Genomic DNA, 26,056 nt, shown 5'->3' with positions numbered 1-26,056 from the left:
AGTATTCAGTGTGAGTAGAGTTTGCATGCACTTGACAGACAGACAAGATAAATATTGCTCAAAGCTGGCTTAAAAATGGCTGATAGCTGCTGTCAGGAGCAGAGATGTACTTCCACTTCTTAGCTGTGGTATCCTTAGCTGGGTAGCGTTATATTGGCATCAGCAAGAATGGTCATTCCAGTACTTGGCTTTGTCATCAGTGCCATTGGGGAATGTTGGTACTTGCCTATATACTGAGCTTGTGGCTCTCATTGGTGTCAGTGCTTCTCCAGGGCGTGGCCTGCTTGGAACAGTTTATTTTTTCATCCCTAACAGTTATATTCATTTCTTTTCAGATGAAAAGCCGACCCTTGTTCATGACACTTACTTACTTTGTCCTGCCCCGGTGATAGAAGATGCTGGACAGTAAGTATTACTTTCTAGTACATGTCAAGAGAGAGGAGGCCTCTGGATGAGGATGTCATTACTGAGCCAAGGGCTCAGAATCTTGCCCAAAGTGCCAGGCTAATAAATTTGTGTGTGTGTGAGAATTACCTCCATCCGCTTCGTGCCAAATCCCCTCCTAGTATGAGCCAGCATAGCTTTATTCCATGCTGGGTCTTTAGCACAGCTTAATCAAAGGCCTTGTTGGACCATGTTCCCGTATCATAGAATTATAGAATGGTAATTTCTCCTCTGTTGCTACATCCTATTTTGTTTTCAGACAAAAAAGTAATTGAATTCCAGGCAAACTTTTCGTTTTGATTGAAAAGAGATGCTTGATTTGAATTCCTTTGCTGCTGTTGTAGATGTTGCTCCTGTGTTTTGCCCTGCTCTGGCCAGCGTTGGTATTTTTCAGTTGTTGTAATCCTGCAGACTCCTGGGAGACAAGGCACGCGGCCCTACCTTCCCCCTGGGTGATCTTGTGGGTGCTTAAATACTGTACTGGGGATGAGGGGGAATGCCTCCCTCCCCTTCCCTATTTGTGGGTGAGGGAAGGTTCTTGGGGGGGTGGGTGTGTGCAGGAGTTGCAGGTTATTTTGTTTGGTTCATGTTTGGGTTTGGTTTTTTCCCTCGGACCCTTTCTCTGATATTGGAGAATAGCTAGGGCCAGATTCATCTTTAATTTCACTGTTATTTCAGTGTTTTTACCCCTTGACCTCAGTGCAGGTGTTCTGGATTTGCTTGGATATAAAAGAAAACACATTCTGGCTCTTTAAGCTGCAGAAGCATTTAAAAAAAGAAAAAGCCTTGAAGTTTCTTGTGCTATCTAGGGTAGTACTGCAAATGTCGGAGGCTTTACGTTATGGCTCACTGTCCCGGTGCCCTTTGCCCCAGGTGGAGGTTTTTCAATAAAGAGCATATGCCCCAACTCAATTAAGCCAACATAAAAAGGGTGGCTCCTGGGCAAGCAGAGAGACAAATGCAGGTAAGCACCTGAAGCCATGAAAATGCCTTGACTCAGCAGGACGTTTTATCCATGCATGTTCACGAGCCAATGGCTAAAACACAGCCAGAATAAAGGGAACAATGGGTATAAAGATGACACTAAAAAAAAAAGTGTATCTGTTTTGTGCTTTAGGGTGGTTTTCCTACAAGTCAGCATGAACAACGGGCTAACGTTCATCTCCAGCTCTGTCAGCATCACCAGCACACAGTGTGTAAGTAATTGCAATGGGGCTTGACAGAGAAACCATGAGATCTTGGAAAGAGACAGCAGCTCTTCAGGCAAAGCCTCCTCTGAGTGAGCGTGAGCCCTCTTCAGCTTCGGTATCATGGTTATTGACTGGATCCCGGCAGTTCTTTGAAAACTAACCAGGGATAGTTAAGATTAAATTGTTATTGGTGATGCATAGATCATGATGGATTTACTGAATTAAAAATAACAACAAAAGGCACCCCGCCCGTTCCTATCCCAGGAAAGAGAGATCCTCAAAGCTGACTCGAAGGGAATCTGGGAAAATGAGGGAAGGAGCATCAGGAAGCAACACCTTGTTGAGCTTTGGGATCCCTTATGGGATCTGGGGAGGAAGGTGCAACTACCAGGGCTTGGATCTGGAAGGGCCACGGCATGGATGGCTATTTTTCAGCTGGAGCTTAGAGCATTTGTCCTTAGACCGCCACAATTTCCCTTTACTGGTTCAGGATTCTTTAAGGCATTTTTACAGTTTTAGTGGCAGGAGCTGGTTGCTTTTCTCTTGGTGTCACGGGGGATGACCAGAGAGAGATAGCACCCTCAGATCCTAGGACAACCTTGACAAAAGGCGGCTGGGCAGCCCAGCCAAGGGAGAACGTGCCGCTGCAGGACAGCGCTGGCTGTGATACGAGGATCTGGTCAGAAAGACCACCTATCCCCAGGTGGAGTGAGAGGGGCCAACAGCTAGAAGTGATCCTTCATCAGAACCTGGTTTTTAGGATCAAACAATCAATATGAAGCAGCTGACTACTAGAGAAGCAGTCCTCTTCCTTGCCTTGGAGTAAAAACAGGCAACGGCCGTAGCTGGTGCAAGCCAGTACAGTAGCTAAAGATCTGGCCTTGTGCCTGTGGACTAACAGAGTTTGCTGAAGTACCTGATACCACACGCTTTGTATCAAAGCTGAGCTTAATTGTTATTAGAGTCAAAAGGACTTTTATAGCCTATGCCAAATGCTGTCATACTGGTTTGTAATCATCGTTGCCCTTTTTGTCAGCTGCAGAACAGAAGGGCAGGAATGAAGATAGAGGCAGTGACTGGAACTTGCAGATCAGATTTTCTGATGGTTTCAGCAATGGAGGTGGGAAATCTCACACCAGATTACTGCAACAGTCCGGGGAGCAGGGACCCATTTTAGCAGAGATCTGTTTGCTGCTTCACCTGATTATTTTAATTTTTCCAAAACGTTCCTCCAAATTTTCTACACTGAAGACTGATATTTTCACATTTTATTCCTCTCTTCTACCTCAGATACAATAAAACCTTTTGAATCTGTGGTGAAACACAAGTGTTAACTGGTGCATTTAGTTACCCATATGTAGTTTATTTCTGATAAAGACTGAAGTCTTAGCCCTAGCTGGGCTTCCTACAGGCAAGAACACGGACAGAGGAAGCTTTCCTCTCGGTAGCCTCAGGATAAAGAGAGGAATCCAATCTCCAGTCCTGTCAATCTGACAGTTTTTGACCAGCCGCTTGCAGATTGAATGTGAAGGAGGCAGAGAGCCTGATTCTCAGCTGGTACAAAAAACCAAGGCTGTCTCGCTCCAGTTACATCCCGTAAGCAGGGAGGTTGGCAGTTCAGTTTCCAACTCTGTCTTAATTTCATGCATTTGACTCTTCTCGTTTTAGAGACTCCCTCCATTTCCTTTCCTCTCCCGTTTCCTTTTCTGTGGGTGGCAGTTGGCTGGCCTGCTCAGCTCTCCTCCTCAGCTGGCCCTTCTGTCCTTTCTCTACAGTAAGTATCTTCTCTTCACTTTGCTCCTAAAGCCTCTGTGTGATCCCTGTGCTTATTTCTGTTCAGCTGCATGAAGCCTGCTATTTCCTTTTCCAAGTCCAGCTTCACTACGATGCTTTGTACATTTAATCACTGAGAGAACTCTTTAGGTTCTAGCTGCCAGCAGCTCCCGAGCTGCCGCTGGCAAATGTCTTGGCGATTTATATGAGCACTTAGCATGGGAAAAGCAACGCCTGGGAACAAAGGCTACAAAACAAGGAGATAATTTGTGTTTGGAGTAACAGTAGCGGTGGTGTGTGCATCTGTGGCTCGTGCACTGCATTGGTGCTGTGCTTGGGTTTGTTTTTAAGGAATGCAGCAACACCTCTTAAAGTTATGCTTGACTTTTACTCATGCTTTCTGCAGCGAACTGACTTTGCTAGAAATTCATGCCGCCCAAGTGCTTTCTGGACGCGTTAGTGCTACATGGGGCCATAGGAGGGCTGGAGAGGGGGGCTGTAGCACTGAGCTGCAGCTGGGTAGGGTGTCTTCTAACAGTACTCCTTTGAGCTGGGGGTCTGGCACATGTGGCAGCAGTCCACCTTGGCTTTCAGCTGCTCCCTGACCAAATGAATAAGACGAGCTAAATAGTATATCCCAAAACAGGTCAGTTTGTTGCATCTATAACAAGAAGCCACAGAGCAGTGCAGGGGTGGTGATGCCGTGACACGGAGATACGGGGTACTGGGCTACCTGCCTAAAAGCCTGGAGTAGGAGTCGTGGTTGTGCTAGTTCCGTCTTCAACATGCCAGTCCTGGCAGCTCTAGGATTTCGCCTAAGAAAGACTTAGGAACCACCCAATTCAGCCACTTGGGATCTCACCCAGACTTTGCAAAGCTCTTATCAGCTGTTACTTTATTTTCTTCAGCTTTTTCATTGTCCAAGGGGAAAACAAACCCACTTGGAACAGTGAAGGGAACTCCTGTTGTAAGAAGGGGCTAAGCATCATTTCTGGTGTGATAGAAATCCAGCAAGTACTTTCTGATTTAATAAGGTGAATCTCATAGACTTTATCCTCCATAAATCTTTAGAATTTGCTTTCTTTCCATTTATCCTCCCACCTATCCTTCTTTGAAAATCTCTCGCAGCTTCTGCTCCAGCCAGCTCCTATTCCCTCAGCCTGATTCACAGACATTTCTTCAAGCTCTTTTCAGGTCTTCCTAGTCCCAGGCTCTTCTCTAGTTTGCTGCCAGGTTTTGCCTGTTCTCTGGTACCCCTGTTGCTGGTGAATTGAACCTCTTCTCAAACTCAGAAAATCTACCATTGAAGAGGTTTCTTTTCCCAGTATAAAAGAAATGGCCAGAGCACCAAAGCTAGTCTTAGCTTCACCCCAGAGCCCGGTGCCGTCCAAGGAAACGGCATGTCCCACCATGCCACTGCCTGTCTGCAATAAATGTTTAATTTCCAGAAAGCCATGTGCTCTGTGTGTTCTGCAGGGGCCAAGCAGCACACAAAGACCTGCTTTCCTATAGTCGTCAGAACAATACGCAGAGGTAATAGCTCTTCTGAACACACTGATGCCGTGAAATGCTCCGAATACAAAGAATCAATCAAGAATTACCCAGGAAAATCAGAACTGTGATTCTCTTTGGCTGTCTGGCTGCTCTGAAAAGCTGATTTCAAGTGTTAACACCTAAGTTTTTTTTTATTCTAGTAATTTTAAAGAAAATTTAGCTTTGATTTTGAATGTAGACCCATAGCTATTCAGGCCCGGAGTCCCACCGTTCTCTGCAAAGAAATAGATGGAATATAAGAATCAGAAATGCTTACGAGCACGATTACAGCATCTCACTTAAAATAGTCAAACCATCCCTAGGAAGCATATGAAGAACTAGCAGCATAAGGACTAGTTGGCATAATCGCTCAGGCTGGGGTTGTGCCTGCAGTTTGAGTCAAGAGGCAACAGAGGCAGGCTTGGGCGCTGAGGCGAAGTTGTGCTCTGCTCTGTGGTGCGGACATGCGGACGCTCACCCAGAAGGTCTTAGCTCCAGTATTCCCATTCTTCGAATATCAGCATTTACATATTCTGCACCTCTAGTGATGAAAAGCTGCCCTGCACACCTGGGAGTCTGTGGTCATGTCGTTTGCGGTGCTCCTCTGACAGCATTAAGGGGTCTGTCAGCACAGATCTGGGAGTGGTTTCTATATGAGTTTAACACCTTTGAATCTAGCGGGCTATAAACTTACCATAAATTTATACATAAATTATACGTATACATACCACAATCAGGATGTGCTTCCCTGAATCGTGACTTCAAATGAGGATTTGTCACACCAGATACTGATGTGACCCTAATGGTGATAGCAATTGCCTGCACAATTTACATGAGACCTCATAGTGAGGGAAGCCTGCCTCGTTTTGCCCAGTCTAATTGTGTAACTTCAGGGCTCCTGCCTTGTTTGTGGCACGTGCGGGTAACTCAGAGGTAATCCTCTTATTTGCAGCTGACTGGGACCGTCCTGTTCATTGCTCTCCTGATTCTCTTTCTGCTGCTGGCTCTGGCTCTTCTGTGGTGGTTCTGGCCCCTTTGCTGCACGGTGGTAAGTACAGGATTTTATTCTTTTGACTTGGTTTCATCTCTTCTCTGCAAAAGCACAGCCTTGAAGTGTTGGAGTGGGTGGTTAACTTTGTTTAAGAAAAACGGTGCCAGGTTTGTGAGGCCCTGATTCAACAAATTGCTTAAAGGGCTTGTTGAAGTCGCTCTGGTCTGGGTTTTTGAATGCTGCAAGGCCTACGTGATTTTGACACTGAATGAGAAGTTTGAGCTTGTGGACATGGCCCAAGTTTCTGTAGGGATCAAGACCTCCTTAGAACACGACCTGAAACCTGCTGCAGAAAAGCATAGTGGAACTGATTTACTAGTATGTGCATAAGCTGTTATGATCCTTTTTAAAGACAAGAGCTAGGCTTTCTTTTGTTATTCTGAGGCGCTGCAGATTCTGAGTGAATATTTTTCACTACCTTGGTAATTGTATGACATTCTGCCCGGGGAGGTGGGGGAGTCTCCATCCCTGGAGGTATTTAAAAGAAGGGTAGACGTGGTGCTTGAGGATATGGTTTAGTGGTGGGCTTGGCAGTGACAGGTTAGCGGTTGGACTCGATGGTCTTAAGGGTCTTTTCCAACCATAACGATTCTATGATTCTAAGGCAGAACTGCCAGAATGAGGAGCTGCATTATGAGTTACTTAATAAGGTACTTCCTGGCTAATCAGAGCCCAATGTGACGGATTTAGCTTCTCTCCAGCATTTATTTTATGCCTGCTGAAAAGCAATGGGGCTAATGAGAGGATTGAATGTGGGGGAATGGAACAGGGCAACCGTTCCATCTGTGATATGAGCAAGAAAGCAGAGAGGACATAACATTGAGATGGATCAACCCTACCATTATCTCAGATTTCTCCCATTGTTTATATATTCCAGGTGATCAAGGAGCCGCCGCCACCACCACCTCCAGAGCCTGTAAGTGTGCTATTTTTGAGCTGTTGCACTGTCTGAGGCCACTGTAGTGTATTGTGCTGTCCAGGAATGTCAGCCCTGTAGGTGTCTTAATGACACCTTGAAGGCTGTGAGAGGAAGTCTCTTGGGTCAGGACAGTTATTTCTGCCTTCTGGCCTCTATATACATACAGCAAGATTATTCCCATCCACAGAGAAAATAGTTACACAGCTCAGAAGTCCACAGACCCATAGTTCCTGTGGGATTTTGTTCCTTCTGCTGTGCATCAAGCAGGTGTGTAAGCAAATCTTTGCTTCTCAAGCTGTGCTGAAAGCTCTCCCTCCTCCAGTAAAGCTGCTGTTGTTCTCAGCAGGGGTTTAGCCCAGATTGGCAGTAAGGAACAAAGTCTGGCAGCTGAAGAAAGGACAGCGAAGGCCACGTTCTTGTGTCTTTGGTACAGGGGAGGGAGACAAGAGCCTGCCCCGGCTGTGGCTGTGCTCCAGAGTGACCTTTGGAAGGACTGTTAGCCTTTCTCCATTTAGGTTGCGAGCTGTTTGAGGCTATTTAGCTTTTTTGGGGACAGTAACATGCTGACCTTGACCTCACTGACCCTGACTTCAGCTTTGTTTCACTGTACTAATTTAATGAAAATAATAGTAATAAACCAAAGTACCTCCAGAGAAAACTCATGCCTGCCTTTATTTCTTTCCTAGGCATAGACAGTTAAATGATGGAAAAATACTTGCCTAACCCACAAGAGAAGCTCACAGTTTGCTGCTAGCTTGCTGTAACTTGGCATGACTATCAGGAGGCAGCCACAGCTGCTGTGTTGAGGTCGCCAGAGGCCAGCATTACTGTGCATGCGATCCTGTTGCTTGTCCTGGGCAGCAGCACTGTGACAATTTAGCTTTAGAATACGAAAGGTCGTGCAGGTTTTAGGGTGATCAGTGCTGTCATGAGGCATGCAACTGCAGCCATGCTGTGTCAGAGAGCATTGCACCCCTGCAGCAGAGTTCCCAGCTGCTTTGCGGTTATACTGATCAGCAGAGATTCTAAATGCAATCGAAGGGACTGTGAGCTGCTGTAAGCCTCCAGGAATAATGCAGAGTGCAGCTGTTATCCATCCCTTTACGTGGCCTTGTCTTTACCCGGTATGGGTTGTTGTTTCGTTGTACTCAGCGCTAGCCTCCCTAGGTATGGCAGCCTGCCTCTCCTTTAGCTGATGTAGTCTGGTATTGCTGCAGTTAAACTGAATATAGTTATCTAAAACTTGTTCTAAACTGTAAGCATTAGATTTCCATTCCTTTTCAAAACATATGTGGACTGTTGATGGTGCTTTGCTATGTGTTTAAAGTAGGGGGTATGTGGTATAAATCCTTTATCGGCTGGAAAAGTATCGTCCATCACTCCTGACGTTACTGACATTACTGTCAGGCTCACCAGCAATAAGCGTTGTTAGACACCAAGGCTTAAAATCTGTGCTACATCCCATGAAGAGGCAGGATATCTTATACAGTACTCAAGTTCACAATGAAATCAAATATAAATGAATTGAAACTGCTGATGTAGTTCTCCAGGTACTCTTTTAAATGTGGCATGAAATGGGATAAAATTTGTTTGTGTAATTGTTAGTGTCTTCCAAAAACCCAACCAAACAAAAAAAACCACACACACCCCCAAAAAAAAAACCACCAAAAACCCCCCAAACCAATGCAAAAACAAAAGAACCCCAACACCCAAAACGAAACAACAACAAAACCCAACACCAAACCACAGTGCCTTCCTTGTATATTTATTTCCCTGACCTGGGACAAAAACAGAAGCCCCAAACAAAAAACCAAAAGAAAACAAAAAACATCAAACCCAAACCCCTGTGCTAGGTAATGGGGATGTCAGCTCCAGTCTTGCCTGGCCATACTAAAGAATTTGTTGGAGGAACTGACCCATGAACTGTAGATAAGAGACCAGATGTCACTGGATAACCGATGGGAATACCTATCTCCGAGGCATAACCTAAGAGTTAAACATGAACAAGCAAAAGTTAAGGCATGTTTTTTAAAAGCTATTATTGGCTTTTGGACTCTCAATTCCTTTTACATTTCGATAGAAACATGTAGGGCAATTTTGAGAAAACGTCACCTAGTAATCTGACAATAATTTGTGTCCTTCTCTAATGTTTGGATCTCACTTGACGTTTTAGGGTTTTTTGCTATTTTTTTAGTAAAAACTAAGCCCAGGCAGTGTTTCTAGAAACATACTTGTACTGATGAGAATTAGCAGAGCGCACTGTGCACGGCCAGTCCAAAGGCAGCACATATATCTGCATCTCAGCATGAGGTGTAGTTATTTATCTTTATTAAAGAGTCTGAGGAGCGAAGATGGTCTTGTAGGAGGCTTGTTGGGCCCTTTCCTGTGCCTGGAGTGTGACTTTCAGCTGCCTCAACTCAGTAAAATGATAGGGAGTCTGAGAAATCCCAGTGACTTCTATCGGCTCAGGATGATGGAGCTGGAAATGTGTTCCCAGGGTTGTCAAATCAGAAACACTTGCCAGCTTTCAGTTAAGCCAGAACAGACAATGAACCTGAAGTAAAACCCTGATTCAGACTCTCCCACGTTCCAGAAAAATAATCGGCAGTCTTTATAATTGCAGGTCAAAAACTCTGGATCTGAGCTTCCTGACAATTTGGAGAAGCTCCAGTCTGAGTCCTGGTTCCAAACTGGACAGCTTGAGCCAGACCCTACAAAGGATCAAGCAGTGTAGAATAACTGGTTACAGCTGCCATGAGAAAAGGGTCTGATGCACATGTTAGAAAACTCACAGTGGTAGCTTTTTTCCCCTGTTAGGTGACAGTAAGTTCTAAAAGCGCAATTAATAAATGATTTCTTTGGGCTAAGCGATTGCCGCATTTTCTGCATAGCGTAGTGGCAAGTCAGTATAATGTACGATTCATCTCCACTTTGCCTTCCCTTACAAGTCAGTTGTGATTTTGAAGCTCAGTGCATATTTGACTAAATAAAAGCTGCCTGGATAGAGGAATAGGCAATCCTCTTTGGCTTCCCTAGTTAAAATTGCAGCTGCAGAGACAAGAGACTTTTGTTTTTTGTCAGCAAAAGAGTATAACACACAAAGCCAGATATCCCAGGATCGGACCGTAGGATGTTGGGTTGTTTTCCATAGTTTATGCAGTTAGCAGTAATATCTTACTGTCTTTCCCATAGGAATCAGATGACGAAGATGGATTGCCAAAGAAAAAGTGGCCGACCGTGGACGCGTCTTATTATGGAGGTCGAGGTGTTGGTGGGATTAAGAGGATGGAGGTATTTGGCTCGTTCTTTAGTGTTGTAAAAAGCAGCACATTTAATTATAATCGTAACAGTATTTTTAAAAAGTTACCTTGATGGACTAGAGACTGGGATTTAACTGGGGCTTGTTCACCTGATTGCTCCTGCTGTCCAAGTAACAGACATCAAGCTGCCATCCTTTGGGTGAATAATTAAATGAATCTACCATTATGAGCCAGAGAAAACTTGCAGGTTAAGAAATGGGTTAAGCACCAAAAGAAGTTTTAATTTACTGAATCAAACCCTTCAGTGCAATTGAGCCCAGTTCTCTTGTCCCAGGCAGAGTTCCACTGGTTTTGAGTATTTGAGGGTGCCATCTGCACTGTGCCCAGTGATTTATTTTTTTTTTAATTATTTTTCCCCCCCTCTTTATTCTTTTCTTTCGGGTCTTGTTGGGGGTTGGGTTTTGTTTTTTGGGGTGGTTTTTTTTTTTGTTTCTTTGTTTTTTCAGTTAAGCATTAACTCCTAATGCACAAAACACCGTCTGTGTTGAAGTTGGCCAATGAATCAGATCTTGTGCTGGGATTCATGCACAAGCCAGTCTCGATGTGCAAAGTGAGGTATTACTGTGAAAGAAATTGGCCTTGTGCTGTCTTATGGCATGTACATTCCAGGGAGTCGGTGGATAATTCTGTGACCAGCCGCTAACTCATGTAAATAACTATGTTAGTGAAATCAATTCAATACTCCTTACTGTGGATAATATAAGGCAGGGAACTGTCACGCACCTGTATCAGTTGAGGGCCTAATGGTGACTTTCAGGGATGTCACACCAGAAACTCCCACTAGATTTAATTGGTAGCTGAAGGAGATGGGCTAATGTAAACCAGCTGAGGGTCTGGCCCAAACTAGGGCTAACAGAATGAAAGCAGTGGCTTCTTGGGACATCCCTGCAAGTCTGCAGTTGATGAATGGCATTTTAATATCCTTAACCATTTTCCTCGGGAGAATTTTATCCTCGATGCTGTGTAACCCTATGGATCATGTATTGCCCTTGAAAGTAGCGTCACATTTCTGTTTGAGGTAAGTCAGACAACAAAGCCACAATTTCAGCCTGAAATAAGTAGGGTATAGTATGTGAAGATAAAGTTACTGACCTCTCTTGTGACTGTGCAAGGCCATCTTTTCAAGAGCTGTTTTTAGTAGTGGCTGCACAAGTTTGAGGGCTGGGGCTCTTAAACCATTCACGTTCTTGTCCACTGGCCCTTTTTTTTTCAGTTTTGAACCAGACAACAGGGGCTGCTCAGGGCTAGCTGTAAAGCCTGCCTATCTTCAGCCGGTGCTGCTGCCTGCTTTTTGCACAAGGCAGTGGGAAGCGTTTTATACCTGTGTCCTAGTAGATCTGGGCAGAGTGCTTCAGATTTCACTTGGAAATGGATTAATCTGCCCTGGATGCTGTGACTACTCACAACACACTTAGGTTACTAGCAAAGGCTAGTAATTCAAGCAGCTTTTGAGTGAGGCTGGCTCTTAAATGTGTATTTCTGATTACAGTGCGAGTTTGGTGCCTTTGTAAATTTGGCTTCGTGTCTGGTGGCATTGGGTCATCTGATGGGAACCAGATTAACGTCTGTGAAATCCACCTGCCGGTGGGGACTGTGGGAGTGTCTCTACTTACGGTGTGCTCTCCTGGCTTCAGGTGCGATGGGGAGATAAGGGGTCAACAGAGGAAGGAGCAAAACTGGAGAAGCCCAAAAATGCTATTATTAAGTTGCCAGAACAAGAGTATGAGCCATGGGAACCCAAGCCGAAAAAGCCCCATGTGAGGAAACCACCTTCCCAGCGGAAATGGTACTCTCCGATCAAGGTAACGTGTCTGCCCCTCGGTTTTACCAAGTCTCTTACGTCCTGCATGTTACTACATCCCATTTCCTTAGCGCAGCCTTTCTTACGGCGGAGCTGGGAGAGCCTATTTAGAAAAAATGGCCAGTAACCCTCAACTTTGCCCGTTTCTTGGAATGTGCATTTCACCTGGCACTGTGTTGCTGTAGGTTTTTGAGGAAGAGTGGAGGGTTTCGGAGGGCATGAGCAGAGATCTTCCCTCTCTCGGCTCACACCTTCTTTTCAGGTATTTTTGCACAGCCTGGATTGCAGCAGCAGATATCGCAACTCTTGGGGAGGACGGATGCTCTTTTGTGCCATCTCAAGGCGGCATACAAAGAGGATCAAAGTGCACCGTCCTTGCTTTGATGGCACTGTGGCTAAAGTCTTGGGTTGGGATTCAGCTCCGTTCCCCTCTAGTTCAGCCACAAGACGTAGTGTTTGATTTTGGGCAAGTTGCTCGGTCTCTCCACACTTTCATCCCCATTTCTTCCATGTCATTATAGTATCTGGTGTCTCCCTGTCATTTCATGCGTGTATCCTCACACAACCCTTGGGGCAGGGCAGAGTAGCTCTCTCCGCTTACAGAGGCGGCTGGAGGGCTAGCGCAGGCTGAGGGAGCAGCATGCTATGCCTATCCCAGAAACCTGCCGCCCTGTCCCAAACCAGTGCTTTGTGGAATGAGGTTCCCCCATCCCCACCGTGCTCACAGGTCAGTGTAACAGTGCTTGAATTTATTGTGTAGAAAGTACCCATGAATTTTTAAGCTTGCCTAGGTGGGTTGTCTTGTGGCTGTTTAACCGTGATCCACCTGGCCTCCCATCAGTCCAGTACTTCTGTTGTTCTGCCTTTTGTTAGCGTAACACATGTCTAATTGTGCCTCTTGGAGTTGTTCACAGTAAACGACAGTCATCCTCAGGGAGTTCCGAGCTGGCCAAATTTGGCCCGTTGTTTATCAGGTACATGTTACCTCGCTGAAGTCTCTTTTCTGGCGGTCCAGATAAGCAGTATACAGAGGGCAAGGGCACAAGAAGCAATGTTTCTGCGGACAGTTTAATACAAAAATGCTGGATCAACTCACCTGTAGTTTAATCTCATGCTGTTTTTCACAAATTGCTTGGTCGTGCCAATTTTTTATTATTTTTTTTAAATTGCAGGGCAAACTTGATGCATTGTGGGCTTTGGTTCGACGAGGCTATGATCAAGTCTCTCTTATGAGACCACAGCCAGGGGATAAGGTAAGGTGTAACAGACACGCTGGCATGTCACTTCCCTGTTAGCAGCAGCGATGCTCTTCTCTCCCAACCACCTCATCTTTCTCTTATTTACTCTGGTTTTTTTTTTTTTGTAAGCTCGTCTCTCTCCACGTTACCCTAAGGCTAAAAATTTGTCACAAGAACCAGAGATTTCAAAATGAGCTAAAATGTTTGCTGTGGCATCTGTTTAAAAGTATTGCCCCAAAAGGTCAACAGCAATGTCTCCACTGTAATGATTTGAGCACAACGGGGAAGAAGCTGGCCGGCCACAGTAGGATATGAGACCTTTTCAGCCCTATGAGTTCTTAGCCTTTTTTTCCAGGCACGTGTGTTGAAGTCAAAGGATAAGTTCTTTGTTTGTGGATTCTGCTCATTTTGAATTAAATATGCAGTAGTCGTTCTACAACAGTAATTACGCTTCCTACCCAACTTCATAAAAATGCTTCTTAGATTTAATAATAAAGTGACTAATGAGAGAAATCATGAACCGTGCAGGGGATGAAGAAACAAATTATAGCAAAGTTAACGGAGAATAAAGTTTCTGTCGAATTCTGTGCAAAGACACATTTCTCGGTCGTATCCTATACGTAGGCAGAGAGCATCTCCTGCCTTGCTACAGACTGTTGGTCAAACATAGGTCAGGATTAGATTCCTCCAGGGAGGGCGAAGGGAGTTTGTGCCTTTCGGAGCCACAGACACATCTGCGTGCCGCCGCCGGGTCACTCACGATAGCTTAGCTCAGAGCCCTCACAGTTTCCTCGTGGGAGCCTGTCTCTGTCCTGTTATTCGGGGGGGGGACAACTTCGTAAGAATTGAGTGCTGCTGCTTCAGGCTGTTGATTAGGCTTTCTGTGGTGGCACTTTGAAACGCGAGGACTGAGCAGAGATGACACCGTCTTTCTCCCCAGTGTGGCCCTTCTCCGGCCAGAGTCCATTCCACCACCTTTGCTCTCCGGGGAGGGGGTTATAGCGTTGCAGCAGTAGGGGCCATAAAGCGCTGCACAGATACAGGGGTGGCACAAGCCCTTGTGCTGGGCTCGTTTGCGTGGGTGACTTTCACACCAAACAACAGACTTTAAAAATAGCCCTAATCGGTGTCTCCTAGGGCAGATGAGTTACATCCCTCTGGCTTTTGGTAAAATACCCATATGGCGTTTCTCTAGTTATTAACCAAATGCGCAGCTTCAGTATCTAAAGTTTAGACTCTTCCATTTTCCTTTTGGTGCGTTAAGGAAACTAAGAGCAAGCTCAGCTTCCTATGCTACTTTGTAAAGTGGCCTTAACTGTTCCATTAAGCTGCATTCTCAAGGCAGCTGCGCTCGAGACACCTTATTTACTTTTTAAGCACGACCTAGAGCTTCTGAATAGGCTCTTTAGGCCCAGCTGTATTTTGATAGCACTAACATTGTATAATATGAATCTATCCTCTGCCTTTCACTCTCTCGGTTGGTACATTTCTATCAGCGCAGAGCACAACGGAGTCTCTGTTAGCCTGTGCGGTCAAGAAACATGCAGGGGGCTGGCTCTGAACAGGCATCCTCAGTTCCTTGCCTTCCAGCTCGGCTGTAGGGAGGACGAGGGGCTCAAAAGAGGCAATGTAAAACAGAGCAAGCTGAAGGATTATTGTATCAGTGAGAACATTAGAAAAATCAAACGTACATCTGGGAAATAGGGTGGAAAGAATCCTATTGAGCCAGATTCAGTGGAAGAATAGGATCGTCTCTGTTCCCTGGCCTGTAAAATTAACTAGAGCTGAAGAATATTGAAAGCGAAACAAGAAAATCACTAGATGTCCTTCTGCTGGTTTGTTTTGTTTGTTGTTTTGGTTTTTAAAAAAAAAAATAAGGGATATCACAGGCCTGTATTTCATGGAGAAGCTAGCACAGAAAAGAGCAAGGTTATTTATTGTTTGGTTGACTTTTCTAATAGTAATTCCTCAGTGGAGAATTGGCTTCTTGTGAGTTAGGCTTTGGGGTGGGAGTGTATAAATGTACATATACGAACACGTAAGTATATATGAGTACACACACAATGCACACACTTACTTTATGGCTGAAGAATGGGGAGATCAGGTCAGTGCTATGAGAGCACGGAGCTGTGGCTGTGCAGTCGGAGGAGCCCGGGAGCGAGCCCCCAGCTCTGCTAGACCCAGCCCCGGCGGGAACAAGGTCACTCCTGTACAGGCATGCTGAGAGCAGTCAGTGCATTCTGGTTTGCCGTTGGGTGGACGTGAAAGTACAGCCTGATACGCCTCGGCGCGTGGTGTTCTTCCCGACCGCCCCATCCAGCGGCCAGTGACTGGGGTGATCTCGGAGAGAGGGATTGCTTTGCTTCGTGGGATCTGTGGGATTTGCAGGGGAAGAGGGAAGAGTTCTTTGGGTTTTTTTTGTTTACCTCTTTTTGTTTGATTTTTAAGGTAATTTCATAGTTGTCTCGGTTGTTCGGGAAAACGTTGAGCTTAGAAAGCAAATGGAACACAACTTCACTCTGTTTTGGGAGTGGCGTTTGGATTCATAACACAAAAAGTTCCTATCTCTGAATTTCCCAGAATCAGTCAAAATATTATCTTTACATTTTCAGAGGTTACCAGAGCTACACGTTGTTTCCCACTGGAACAAGATCACTCGCTGAAGTGACATTTTCCAAATTTCTGTTTCACAGTTCACTTCCATTGAAAATAAGGGTTCATTTTCCATTTTTACTGCGTCAGTTGGGCATATGTTTGCTTTTTGCAGCCATTGGGAGAAATAGCAAAACACTTTTTTCTGCATAATGAAAATACTAATTACAGAGGAAGAGAACATCCAAGTACAGGGAGAAAAATATTTTTCACAAGGCTTTTGGGACAGGGAAGGTGACAAAGGAGTTTTTTTTACATTAAAACATTCTTTAAAAAGTCTTTTGATAAGTCTAATTTCTTTCATCATCTGATATTTACTACTGTGGTTTCAGAGCTTTTTTCCCAAAAAAATCTAAAAAATACTTGTAGAAAAACTTTCTGTGATATTTTGTTTTCCACCAAAACTATGTTAATGGTTTTGGTATATTCACCAACGTATCTGGTGTTGTCTAACAGACTTTGGCCTCTCCATGACATTTTTCAGAGCTGCTCAGCATCTTTCCCCACAACACAGCCCTCTTATCCTTTGCCTCTGCAAACGGTACAGCGAAGGGAGTATTGCTACCTCAGGTTTTCATATCATGACTTGTCCTCCACTCCCATCGTGAAGTGAAGTTAAAAATGGCACTGTTTGTAGGGTTGGGTTTTTTTGAGTCTTCATGTGGTGAAGCCCATTCCAGAGTGTGTGAGAGCCTTGCAGTGGAAATTCAGGCTGACTGGTGCAAGGGATTTTGTGTTGTCCTTCACTCTGGGTGCCCAGGGCTGCTGTCCATCCATCCTCATGTCTTCCTTCATCAAGATCCTGTTGCCTTTCCCAAATCCCCTTACCTATGCCCCCCTTGGACTCCCGCCCTAGACATTCCCTTCCAGTTCCTTCTGTGGTTTCTTCCACTCCTTGCTGTCTCTCTCAGTCCCTGTTTCCCTGCACCTGCCCTTGACAAGACAGACTGGTGCCTTGCAGCCCTGCCCTCTGGGAGCAATGGGCTGCTGACCAGCTTCCTCCTGTTCCTCTTACACTGGAGGAAACGAGCTGCTGCTAGCAGCGTGCCCTGGGTTACGGCCTTGCTGCAGAGCTGGAGGAGGCTCCTGAGAGCTCCCCTGCCCTAGCTCGTGCCTTCCGCAGACTCATCAAGAATAGGATCTCAGGATGGATGACCCAACAGTGTTAGGCAGCATTGCATCAGTAAGACGGGCTGTGGAAATCACAGGTGCTTTTCAGAAGTGCCTAGTTAAAGAAAACCATACAAACACAAGCTCTGACGCCCCTTCTGGGATCTGTGCTCATGTGTTTGCCTTGGCTCTGCAGACAGCTCCTCCTCTTGGTCTCCATCATGTCACGGTATCACCACTGAAATTGGTTATTAGTTTGTCAAGTACCTCAGGAAATGGTCACAGGACGCTTCTCGCTTGAATTCTGCAGGTCACCCCTAGCAGGAGCTTCTGTTGCACCAGGATGGGGCAGCAAGAGATAAACACACTTAGCTCTACCCCACCGTTATGATTCTATGATTAGCAGATAGGCTGCTGTTTGTGGGTGGCTTTTTGCTGAGCTCTCGGACAGCATCAGCAGAGGAGCGAAGAGATGAAGAAGGGCTGTGTCTCTGCTGCGGATTGCTGGGCTTTCTTCCTTCCAGTAACGTACAAAGGTGAAGCCTTCAGAGGCATTTGTGCTACTGCTGCAGTGATGGATCCCTTAGTGCCAGGCTGCTATTCCTGCCTTCCTCCCCCAGAAAGCTGGGGCTCAGAGGACCAGCAGTCACTTTTTTAGCCCAAGGAAGGGATTGACAGCTCTGAGGTGGGGACGCTGCTCATCTAGCAGCAAGGGAGCATGCCAGAGTAGCCACATGGCCTGGCGAGCTACGTGTTGCTCGAGATACTTGGGCTGTCTTGAGGACTTCCCCATCACTGTGTTGGTGTCCTTCTGAGCTTGTAGGCGGCTGCTAGGAAGATTAGAGTTTGGGAAATATTTACGCCTGGCTATCTTGAAGCATCTCATAGAAACCATGGCAGCTGGTGGGGCAGGTTGTCAGTATTCTCTGCCAAAGGGAACTCTCAGGCTCTTCCCCCTTGGCCTCACAGACCGAAAGTATGGCTATGGCTGTTACCAATGCCATCAACTAACCATGAAAAGCCCCAATATGTGCAGAGGAAGGAAGGTGAGATGCTTCTTTCAAATGGTCTGCTTAGTTGCTGCTTTCAGCAAATCCATTCCGTTTTGCGTTTCAGCACATGCTGTCACAGGAAATTCTCAGAGGTTCGGTTTACCGAAAACCTCAGCTGAAAAAAAGGACATTTTTTCCCCAGGCAGAATTGCTCTTGTTTACTTTAAAGCTTTAGAAAGTGATCTCATTTTTTCACTGAAAATTACCTGCAACAGAGAGTGAGAGTTTAGACTGAATTTTGGTGTCACCATCACCCTTGTACACTCCTGGGACTTGACTTAGAAAAAACCAATGCTTTACTAGTACTACCCTGCAGTTTGCACACACAAAGCCCTTTCCTGGGGAAGGGGACTAGAAGCAGGCTGTTGTACAAAAATCTGAAAGCCTTTTTTCCTTCTTCATTCCATAAAACTGAAGGTAAAAAGGCTGGTGTGCAGCCAGAAACTTTACAAACTATGAGCTGCTGGTCATATTTTAAGCCAGGACTTCAGAGTCCTTTCACGTTCTCACCGTTGAGTGACTGTGTGACTTTGAACAAAGCACAGCAGCTGGGATTTTAAACACCAGCCTCTGAAATGATAACAAGAGTATTTGGGTTCCTTTTTCTGTGTGTCCCTTTCAAAGTGATCGCTCTTAAGCGGATAGGCTTGTTAAAGCTTAGAAGGTCTGATTACCCTCAAATTTTGGGAGATTCCTTGTAATGCTGACCATGGTATCTATGTACCTTAGTTTTTCCAACTGCAAAATAATCATGAGAACACAGTATTTACCTTCCGTACAGCTGTGAGGTTTAGCTAAGTCCTTTCAGGCACTTGAGATGCCTCCGATGAATGGTGGGACACCAAGCCTATGGATTATTAATGACTAGTAATTACTTTCTGGCTGCTACCTGCGGGTGGTCAGCAGTTTGAATGCAGCCCACGGGGACGGCAGCACCTGTCTGCCGTATTCCACAGTGGCTGCCCATGTACCGGTGCTATTCGGAGCTCATTCTAATTACTTTTCAAGGCTGAGTAGTGGCCGTTAATAGGCTTCTCTGCCGCTTGCTCGGAGATGTGTTGTAATCACCCAAGTAATAGGCGGAGCTACAGGGGGTGCTGGAAAAGCAACACTGAGCTCCTTCAGACTGTATTTATCAGCTACTGGTGCCTGATTCTGGGGCTTTTCTCCCTTTGCTTAACCTTTCTGGAGCCAATTACCTTCATAAGCTGGTGCAAAATTAAAGACGGGGATATTGCCTGCCACAGTAGGTGATCTCACTTTGTCACTTTCAATAAAAACGTGATACATGTAGTTCCCATTTTACTTCTTTTTGTCTTTTTGCGAAGGACGCCAGTGTCTGTAAGGTTCATTCCTGCTGTAGCAGGCATGGCATGGGGGAAGAAAGCTGCCTGGTGCGGGAGCAATGTCCTGACGCGCAGTTCCCAGGACGCGCCGAGCTCTGCAGCTGGAAGCAAGTGCTCAGTGGCTAATGACTTTCCTGTCCTGCAAGAAGCCCACATACTGGCATTACCTCTCACTTCTGCCAGGTTCGTGTTATTTCTGAGGTGGAGGGAAAATTCACAAATAGGCTTTGGGGATAGATGCTGCCTGCCCTCGGGTGGAAGCAGCAGTCCATCCACATCTTTGGGAGGCAGAGGCATGCCCAGTAGCAACAACCACTGAAGGATGGGTGAGATCCCACGGCCGGTGGCACTTCGCACACAACAGGTTGAAGAGGGATTGGCCTTGTGGTTAAGACACTGAGATGTGACTTCGGAGACCGGGGCTGTAGATGATGTAAATTACTTCACTTCTGTTGTACTGTAGTTCCACAGTGAAAAATGAGATGAACAGTGAATTCTGGGAGGATGAGGGTGTTAGTGTTCCTGACAGCACTTTGAGCACTTCATAGATGGACTCTGTTAGGTAGACAGGGAGCTCTTCTGCAACCCTTAAAGACTGTGTGCCACTGATACTTCTTTGACATTTATGGTAAAGGAACAGGTTCATCAGGTCTGATTCTCTTTTTTTTTTTATAGAGAACGTGACTTTGGGATAAGAACTGGTGACTTAGTCCCTTGTTACCCGCAAGTCTGATACATCTGCCTTGGGATAATAGGCTCTCTTGTGGTGTTATCAGTTTTCCAGGCAGCACTTTGTTGATGCTCCACAATCGTATTAAGAGAACAGTGCGTCTAAGCTATGCAGGCCTGGCTTGGAGTCAGGTGACTATCTTAGGGCTTAGGAGGAAGCCCACAACTGAAGGTACATCTTTCTTGAGAAGACAAGTGCACAAATGCACGTGCAGTGTCTTACTAGGACTGCATGTACAGATCCATGATTCGCACACGCAAATGAACAGATATGCTGCGGCCAATATGTGTGTGTGTTTCCTGGCAGCACCCCTGGATCAGTGCTGAACCCCGTGTCGCCTTGTTTCAGTTGGATTGCTGGGAGCTGTGCATCCCTCATTATCTTCTGAGTTGAGTAAGAGTCCAGAAATCAGCCCATCCCGCCTGCCTTAGCTCTCTGCTTACGTACTTCTAGTAACTATGTAGGAATCTGTTTCCCCATATGCAGAATGAGTAATGCTGTGACCTTCCTCTGAAAGTATTTGAGCTCTAGAATTAAAAAGCACAGTGTAAGATAATATGTTAATACTATTATTCGTATTACAGTTATTGTACAGAGTGATAACTAAAAATCAAAAGATTTTGCATCATTATTTTCTACAGAGCAGCTGTATCTCTGGATGCCTCTGTTCTTGTACAAACTACTGTGGTTCATGTCGTGGTACCGGAAGAAAACCCAAATCACTATGTCTGCCACTGTATGAGTAATACAAAGATACTACACAACCTGAAGAGCTTACGAGCTGTGTCTATTAAGTCTTAATCTTAATTTAATCTTGCTTTGAAGACAAATCTCAGATAGGAACTGTTCCTGGAACAAGACTGCAAACACGTTGCGCTCTTTGCAGGAACACTGGTGGTTTCTGCAGCCTGTTTTTTTTTTTGGCATGTGAACACATTCCTTCTTTTCCGCTCCTTTTTGGGTTTCTTCTAGGGAACGTAATTACCCAAGTAGATGCCTCAGTCCTCACTGGCTGAGAATTTTAAGGGGTGGTTATACAGAAACTTTGAAGCGAAGCCTACCAAGAGCAGTGTCCCTTCTTGCAGTGCTAACGGCCAGGTAGCAGAGCTTTGAAAAATGAGAGGAGGTGTGCCTGGGTTTTTTGTACTGCTGGGGGACGGGCAGTCGCTGGTAAGTTGACGCCAGGGTGTATAACAAAATCTGTATGAGAGAGGTGGCAATGGGGTGCTCATGGAAAAGAGTAACTTCAAAATACAGAGCTGGTACTCGATAGACTGGTCAAGCTGCGTAGGGGAATCATGGCAGGGATATATGTGCATAGAGTGTTAGGTCTCTATAATATACCTGAAATGGGAAGGAGACTTCCACGTCAGGACTTTGGTACTGGAGTTGCTCCCCTGGTGTGTTCATTCCTAGAAATAATAAGTTCCCAAGGAGTTCTTCCATCCAACTTAACGTAGGAGTTTTTGGGGGAGGAGAGGTTTTCTGTGCTTTGTAAATATGCCAGCACTGTTAATGAATGTATGAGCCTCATCCCATGGGAGGAAAATCCTTGTGAGATAAGCGCAGAGGAACCTGGGAACTGTGGGTTTACCCCCTACTTGCTCTAGGTAGCAGCAGGGCGGTTTAAGGGCCAGTTACGCAGAGATGAGTTGGGGATACTTGTAGCTGTTTCCAGACTCTAAACAAAGAGACAGCTTGTCTGTGTGGTGGGCCAGGATCTTACATTTTTAGCTGAAGCAAGGGAAAATAATAACCATTTTCACCAGAAATTCTCTCTGAGTCTCCCGCATTATCCTATACCCTAGGCGGGTAAAGAGCGTTGTGCTCTTCCTCTGTGCACACCATAATCCCAGCTTGCTCCTGAAGAGACAATCAAATAATTCACCCTGGAAAGCACAATAACACTTAATTACAGTTTGAGCAAGACCAGTTATGGTCCTTTGTGGCCTAATTTGCTCCTGTCAGCAGGCTGCCAATACCTCAAGGCTGAGCCTGTTGCACCCAGCAAATGTTTGTTGCTCTCGTTGCTATGCTCCAAAGCCCTCCCCATTCTAGGTGATGGACAAACGCAATCTTCTTTTCCCTGAAAATGCCAAAGGAAAGAGAAAAATCTTTTGCAAACCAACCACTGTTGTTTTTCTCTTGAACCACATTCTAGTCTGGCCAGCATTCAAGTGTGGAAGTTGTTGGTGCTGTGGTTAAAACAAGGGATGTGAGTCACGAGTCCTGAACTTGTAAATACCATTTCTATCCCCCTGAAGCCGCTGCATAACCTTGGGTAGATGATATGATGTGACGGTGGCTCTCCTCACTTCTTCCACTCTGGGACCCTCATCCATAAAAGCTCTCAGAAAAGAGGAAGGCAGTAAATCGTGCATAGTGAGTGCAGGTATAGGTTAAGATATTTCTCTCAGTTTGGGTGGGATTTGGTCTGGCATGACTGTTCCTTGAGATCGATGCTGATCACAAAGTATGCCTGATAGCCTTAACTTTGATTATGCCCAGTGTTACCCTTTTCTGTTCCCTTTGCCACTTGGGCTTTTTTAGGGCTCAGAATCAACAGGCTTTGTTACGGATCCGCACTGCATGTTACTTCAGCCACAACCTCTGCAAGGTCCAAGACATGTGATGTTTTGTGCATTCCTGCGAGATATCTTGTGACTCTGGCCATTCTTTCAGGAGGTATCTGTAGCCTGTTGCAGCATTTTCCTGCTAAGGCAAGGCTGGAAACAACATGCAGCTCCCTGCTGAGTGGAGTGTGATACAAGTTACTTGAATAGCCCTGTCTTCAATACTGGGGTGGATTTTCCATGCCACCTGCCCCACATCGCTTTCCTTGTGTGCCTAAGCTGGAAAAGTGGTATCAGGCATATGAGACCCGGATGGTGGAAACGTGTTCAGCGCAAAGTTTCTTTTGCTGAAGGGTCCTTGTCCTAGGTTAAAAGGCCAGTTTCCCTGGATGAGCTATTCCTCGCTCAGATTCCACAATATTGGCTGGTTACTCCAGGGGTAAGTTGGAAGTAGCTCGCTTCTCTTCAGCGTGGTCCTGCGCTGGTCTTCAGGCTGAGTTGGCTGCTCCCAGGAGGCCCATCCCTGGTTTCAAGCGGTGCCATGCACAGCTGGGACTGTGAACTGGGGAGCGGCGTCTGCAGACGTGGGTGTCTCGGGAACCTATCAGTACCTGACTGTATTCAACTCTCGGTATTCTGATTAAAGAAGCTACAGTAGCCTGGGATACCACAACTATTAATCTTACGGCAGAACAGTTCCTATCTGTGTCTTAATTCCCTGGTAGATCTGAACACAATTTTCCACATGACTCTGTTTCTGGCTAAAATCTGTTTCTTTAGATGGTCTGTAAATATTTTTGCATGTTAGTAGAATTAACTGAAGTGGGAAAAATACCCTTCAAAAAGTCTCACTATTTTCAATTTTTGTTTTGAAACACCTCTTTTGTCCAAAACTCAAAGAAAAGATGTTTTGAATCGAACAATGTATGTGTTCCAAGCCTAAGTGAAACTTATTTTGATATATTTCTTTCACCTGAAAAATGAAGGCTTTTGGCTGTTGTTGACTTTTCACTTGGCCAGCAAGTGAACCGAGAGATGATTTTTTATTGCCGCTGTTGTGTGCAGTGCATGCCGTGGGCCTGTGTGTGGGTTTGCCCTGGCAACCTACCTCCCTCGGCCCCCGGGGGATCCCCTGGGCAGGGTTATCACACACTTGGTAGCAAAAGAAGAGCTCCTGTGCCCTCTCCTCCCTTCCCTACCCCATAAATCCTACTGTCTCAGCTATTTGGCTCCCACAGCCAGGGTGTCTGAGAGGGTACTGGGCCTCTGAAGGATTTCTTCTCCCAGCCCCTTTACAAAACACGGCTGGTTCCCCGTTGCCTCTGTGAGAGGGGCTCAGGCATCTCGGCTCTCGCCTGGGCTTTCTGGGCAGCAACGTGGGCCAGGCATCAGCTAAGCCAAGAGGTTTTTACTCTGAATGTACCAGCAGACCAAGGCATTGCTTAGCGGCGTCTCGCTGTGACCGCGTGCCCTGCTGCCGGCCCCTACGCAGCTGGCTTCTCATTTGTGACTCGGGCATCCGAGCGCCTGAAGCAGGGATTGACTTTCTGTGCTGGGTCTTCCTGGTGCTGCACCAGAGAGCCAGCGACTGGGGCTTGTGGCGGGTTTAGTGTGGTTGCTAAAAAGTAAGAGGAAAGGCACAAAGCTCGCTTATAAGAGTGTCTTTGTGGACTGTGCCAAGGATCCGTGCACGCCTCGGCTGCTTTTAAGTATCATTGCCCCTTCCTGGGTGAGGACGTGTGTCCTCTTTTAAAGTTGTGTTAACTCCCACATCGTAAAGCTCAGCCTAATTCCTTTTGCGGAGTGAAGCACGTTGAGTAAGGTTACACCTCTTGGCAGCACCGCCTTGCTCATTCTGTGCTGTAAACAAGAGCTTGCTGCTGCTGCTGCTTGGATCATCCTTGTGCATTTGCACGGTTTGTAATTTTCAGTTTTAATTCAGCTGATGTACCTAAGGCTGCTATAGGGTCCTCGTTGTTTACCGTATCAGTGATTCACAGTCTACAATGCAGTGATTTCCTTCCCCTCCGCTAACTCCATCACAGAAGGAGGGAGCAGAACCGATATGGATTTACTTATAAAGAGGCCAGCTAATGCACTGGATAAAGGATGGGCTGAACTGAAGCTCCTTTTTAAATGCAGCGCTAAAGAAAATAATAATCATATTCTCATTGTTGGACAGTGTCACTTTACTAGACTTTAATTTTAAAATCCCCCTCTCTCCAGTCAACCCCATTTGCTCTTCTCTCTTCATAGTTTTGGATTACTATTATTTTAGGCATCACTGCTGAGCTGCCAAATAGATCGCCAGAAAATTGTTATTGACAAGAGAGGACTTATTAAACTGGAAGACATTTAAAGAGTCAGATTCTCGTGCAAACAAATATTTTACATTGATGATACTTAATGTTTTGTTTTGAGACCTAATAACTTTAAATGGCTCCCTATCAAAATTAATTACAAGTTAATAAACTGATTGTTAATGATTAATGCAATAACCACAGTATAATTGTGATTATTAAAATTTAATTGTTAAATAATATAATGAGAAATTAATTATAAACTATATATTTATTGACCTGAAAACATGGTCAGCCACCAAACTGCTGATACAGGAATTTCTGACATTTCCAATACTTCATTTTTCAACACAAAAATAATATCTAAGTCCCAAATGTAAGAGCAGGAGTTAGTAAGAGTTACTTGAATATGCCTGAAAACCAGGCAGGCTTAGGTTTTATGTGACAAACTGTTTCAGTGGCTCACTAATTTCTAGCCTGTGTGCTGCAGGGTAATCAGTGCAATTCCCAGGAAATCCGTGAAGGTTTTAATGAGCCGTGACACGCTGAGCGCACAGTCAGCATGGAGCAGCGCAGTGTGCGGAAGCTTTTGGCAAAGGCTGATGTGCATAGATCCTGGCTTCTGAGGGGCCAGCTGCTAATCCTGACGCTTGCCCGGGGAGCTCAGATAGTGGGAACTCGGTACCACCGCGGTTCAGCTCTTCCTCTATAAAATTACCGTATCCATAATCTACCTCACTCATAAATACATTTGCTAAGCAAGTTTCCCATACTGTTGCTGCTTTAGGATACTCACCAGAGGTGTTTCTGCTAGAGAGCTTTCATTCTTTATCCGGACAGATAATCCCTGTCCTCTAATTCTGCCAAGATTCAGCTTCTGCAGAAGTTGCTGACGTGTACATCCCTGTACACACTGGTGTATGTATCCCATCGGTTTCTGGGTGTGTGGATCAAAACCTCCACTTAGCTGGAGTGATTCTGGCTCTTCGTAGGTGCTCGCTCTTCTGGTTTTGTAGGTAGCATA

At 45.5% G+C, this 26,056-nt stretch overlaps 1 protein-coding gene across 1 annotated transcript in view; it reads left to right on the top strand.

Moving 5' to 3' along the window:
- Positions 1-26,056, top strand: part of ANTXRL (ANTXR like) — a 63,035-nt gene that overhangs the window by 26,835 nt on the left and 10,144 nt on the right. Inside the window, exons 11-17 of the mRNA XM_009508577.2 lie at positions 336-405; positions 1,562-1,640; positions 5,893-5,988; positions 6,869-6,907; positions 10,103-10,201; positions 11,865-12,032; positions 13,204-13,284. Coding sequence (XP_009506872.1) covers positions 336-405; positions 1,562-1,640; positions 5,893-5,988; positions 6,869-6,907; positions 10,103-10,201; positions 11,865-12,032; positions 13,204-13,284 — 632 coding nt within the window. The remainder of the gene's footprint in view (positions 1-335; positions 406-1,561; positions 1,641-5,892; positions 5,989-6,868; positions 6,908-10,102; positions 10,202-11,864; positions 12,033-13,203; positions 13,285-26,056) is intronic.

This window comes from Phalacrocorax carbo, chromosome 12 (genome assembly GCF_963921805.1).
Source record: "Phalacrocorax carbo chromosome 12, bPhaCar2.1, whole genome shotgun sequence".
Classification (NCBI taxonomy): domain Eukaryota; kingdom Metazoa; phylum Chordata; class Aves; order Suliformes; family Phalacrocoracidae; genus Phalacrocorax; species Phalacrocorax carbo.
Note: the sequence above shows the minus strand (reverse complement) of the source record. Positions and strands in the feature narration are given on the sequence as shown.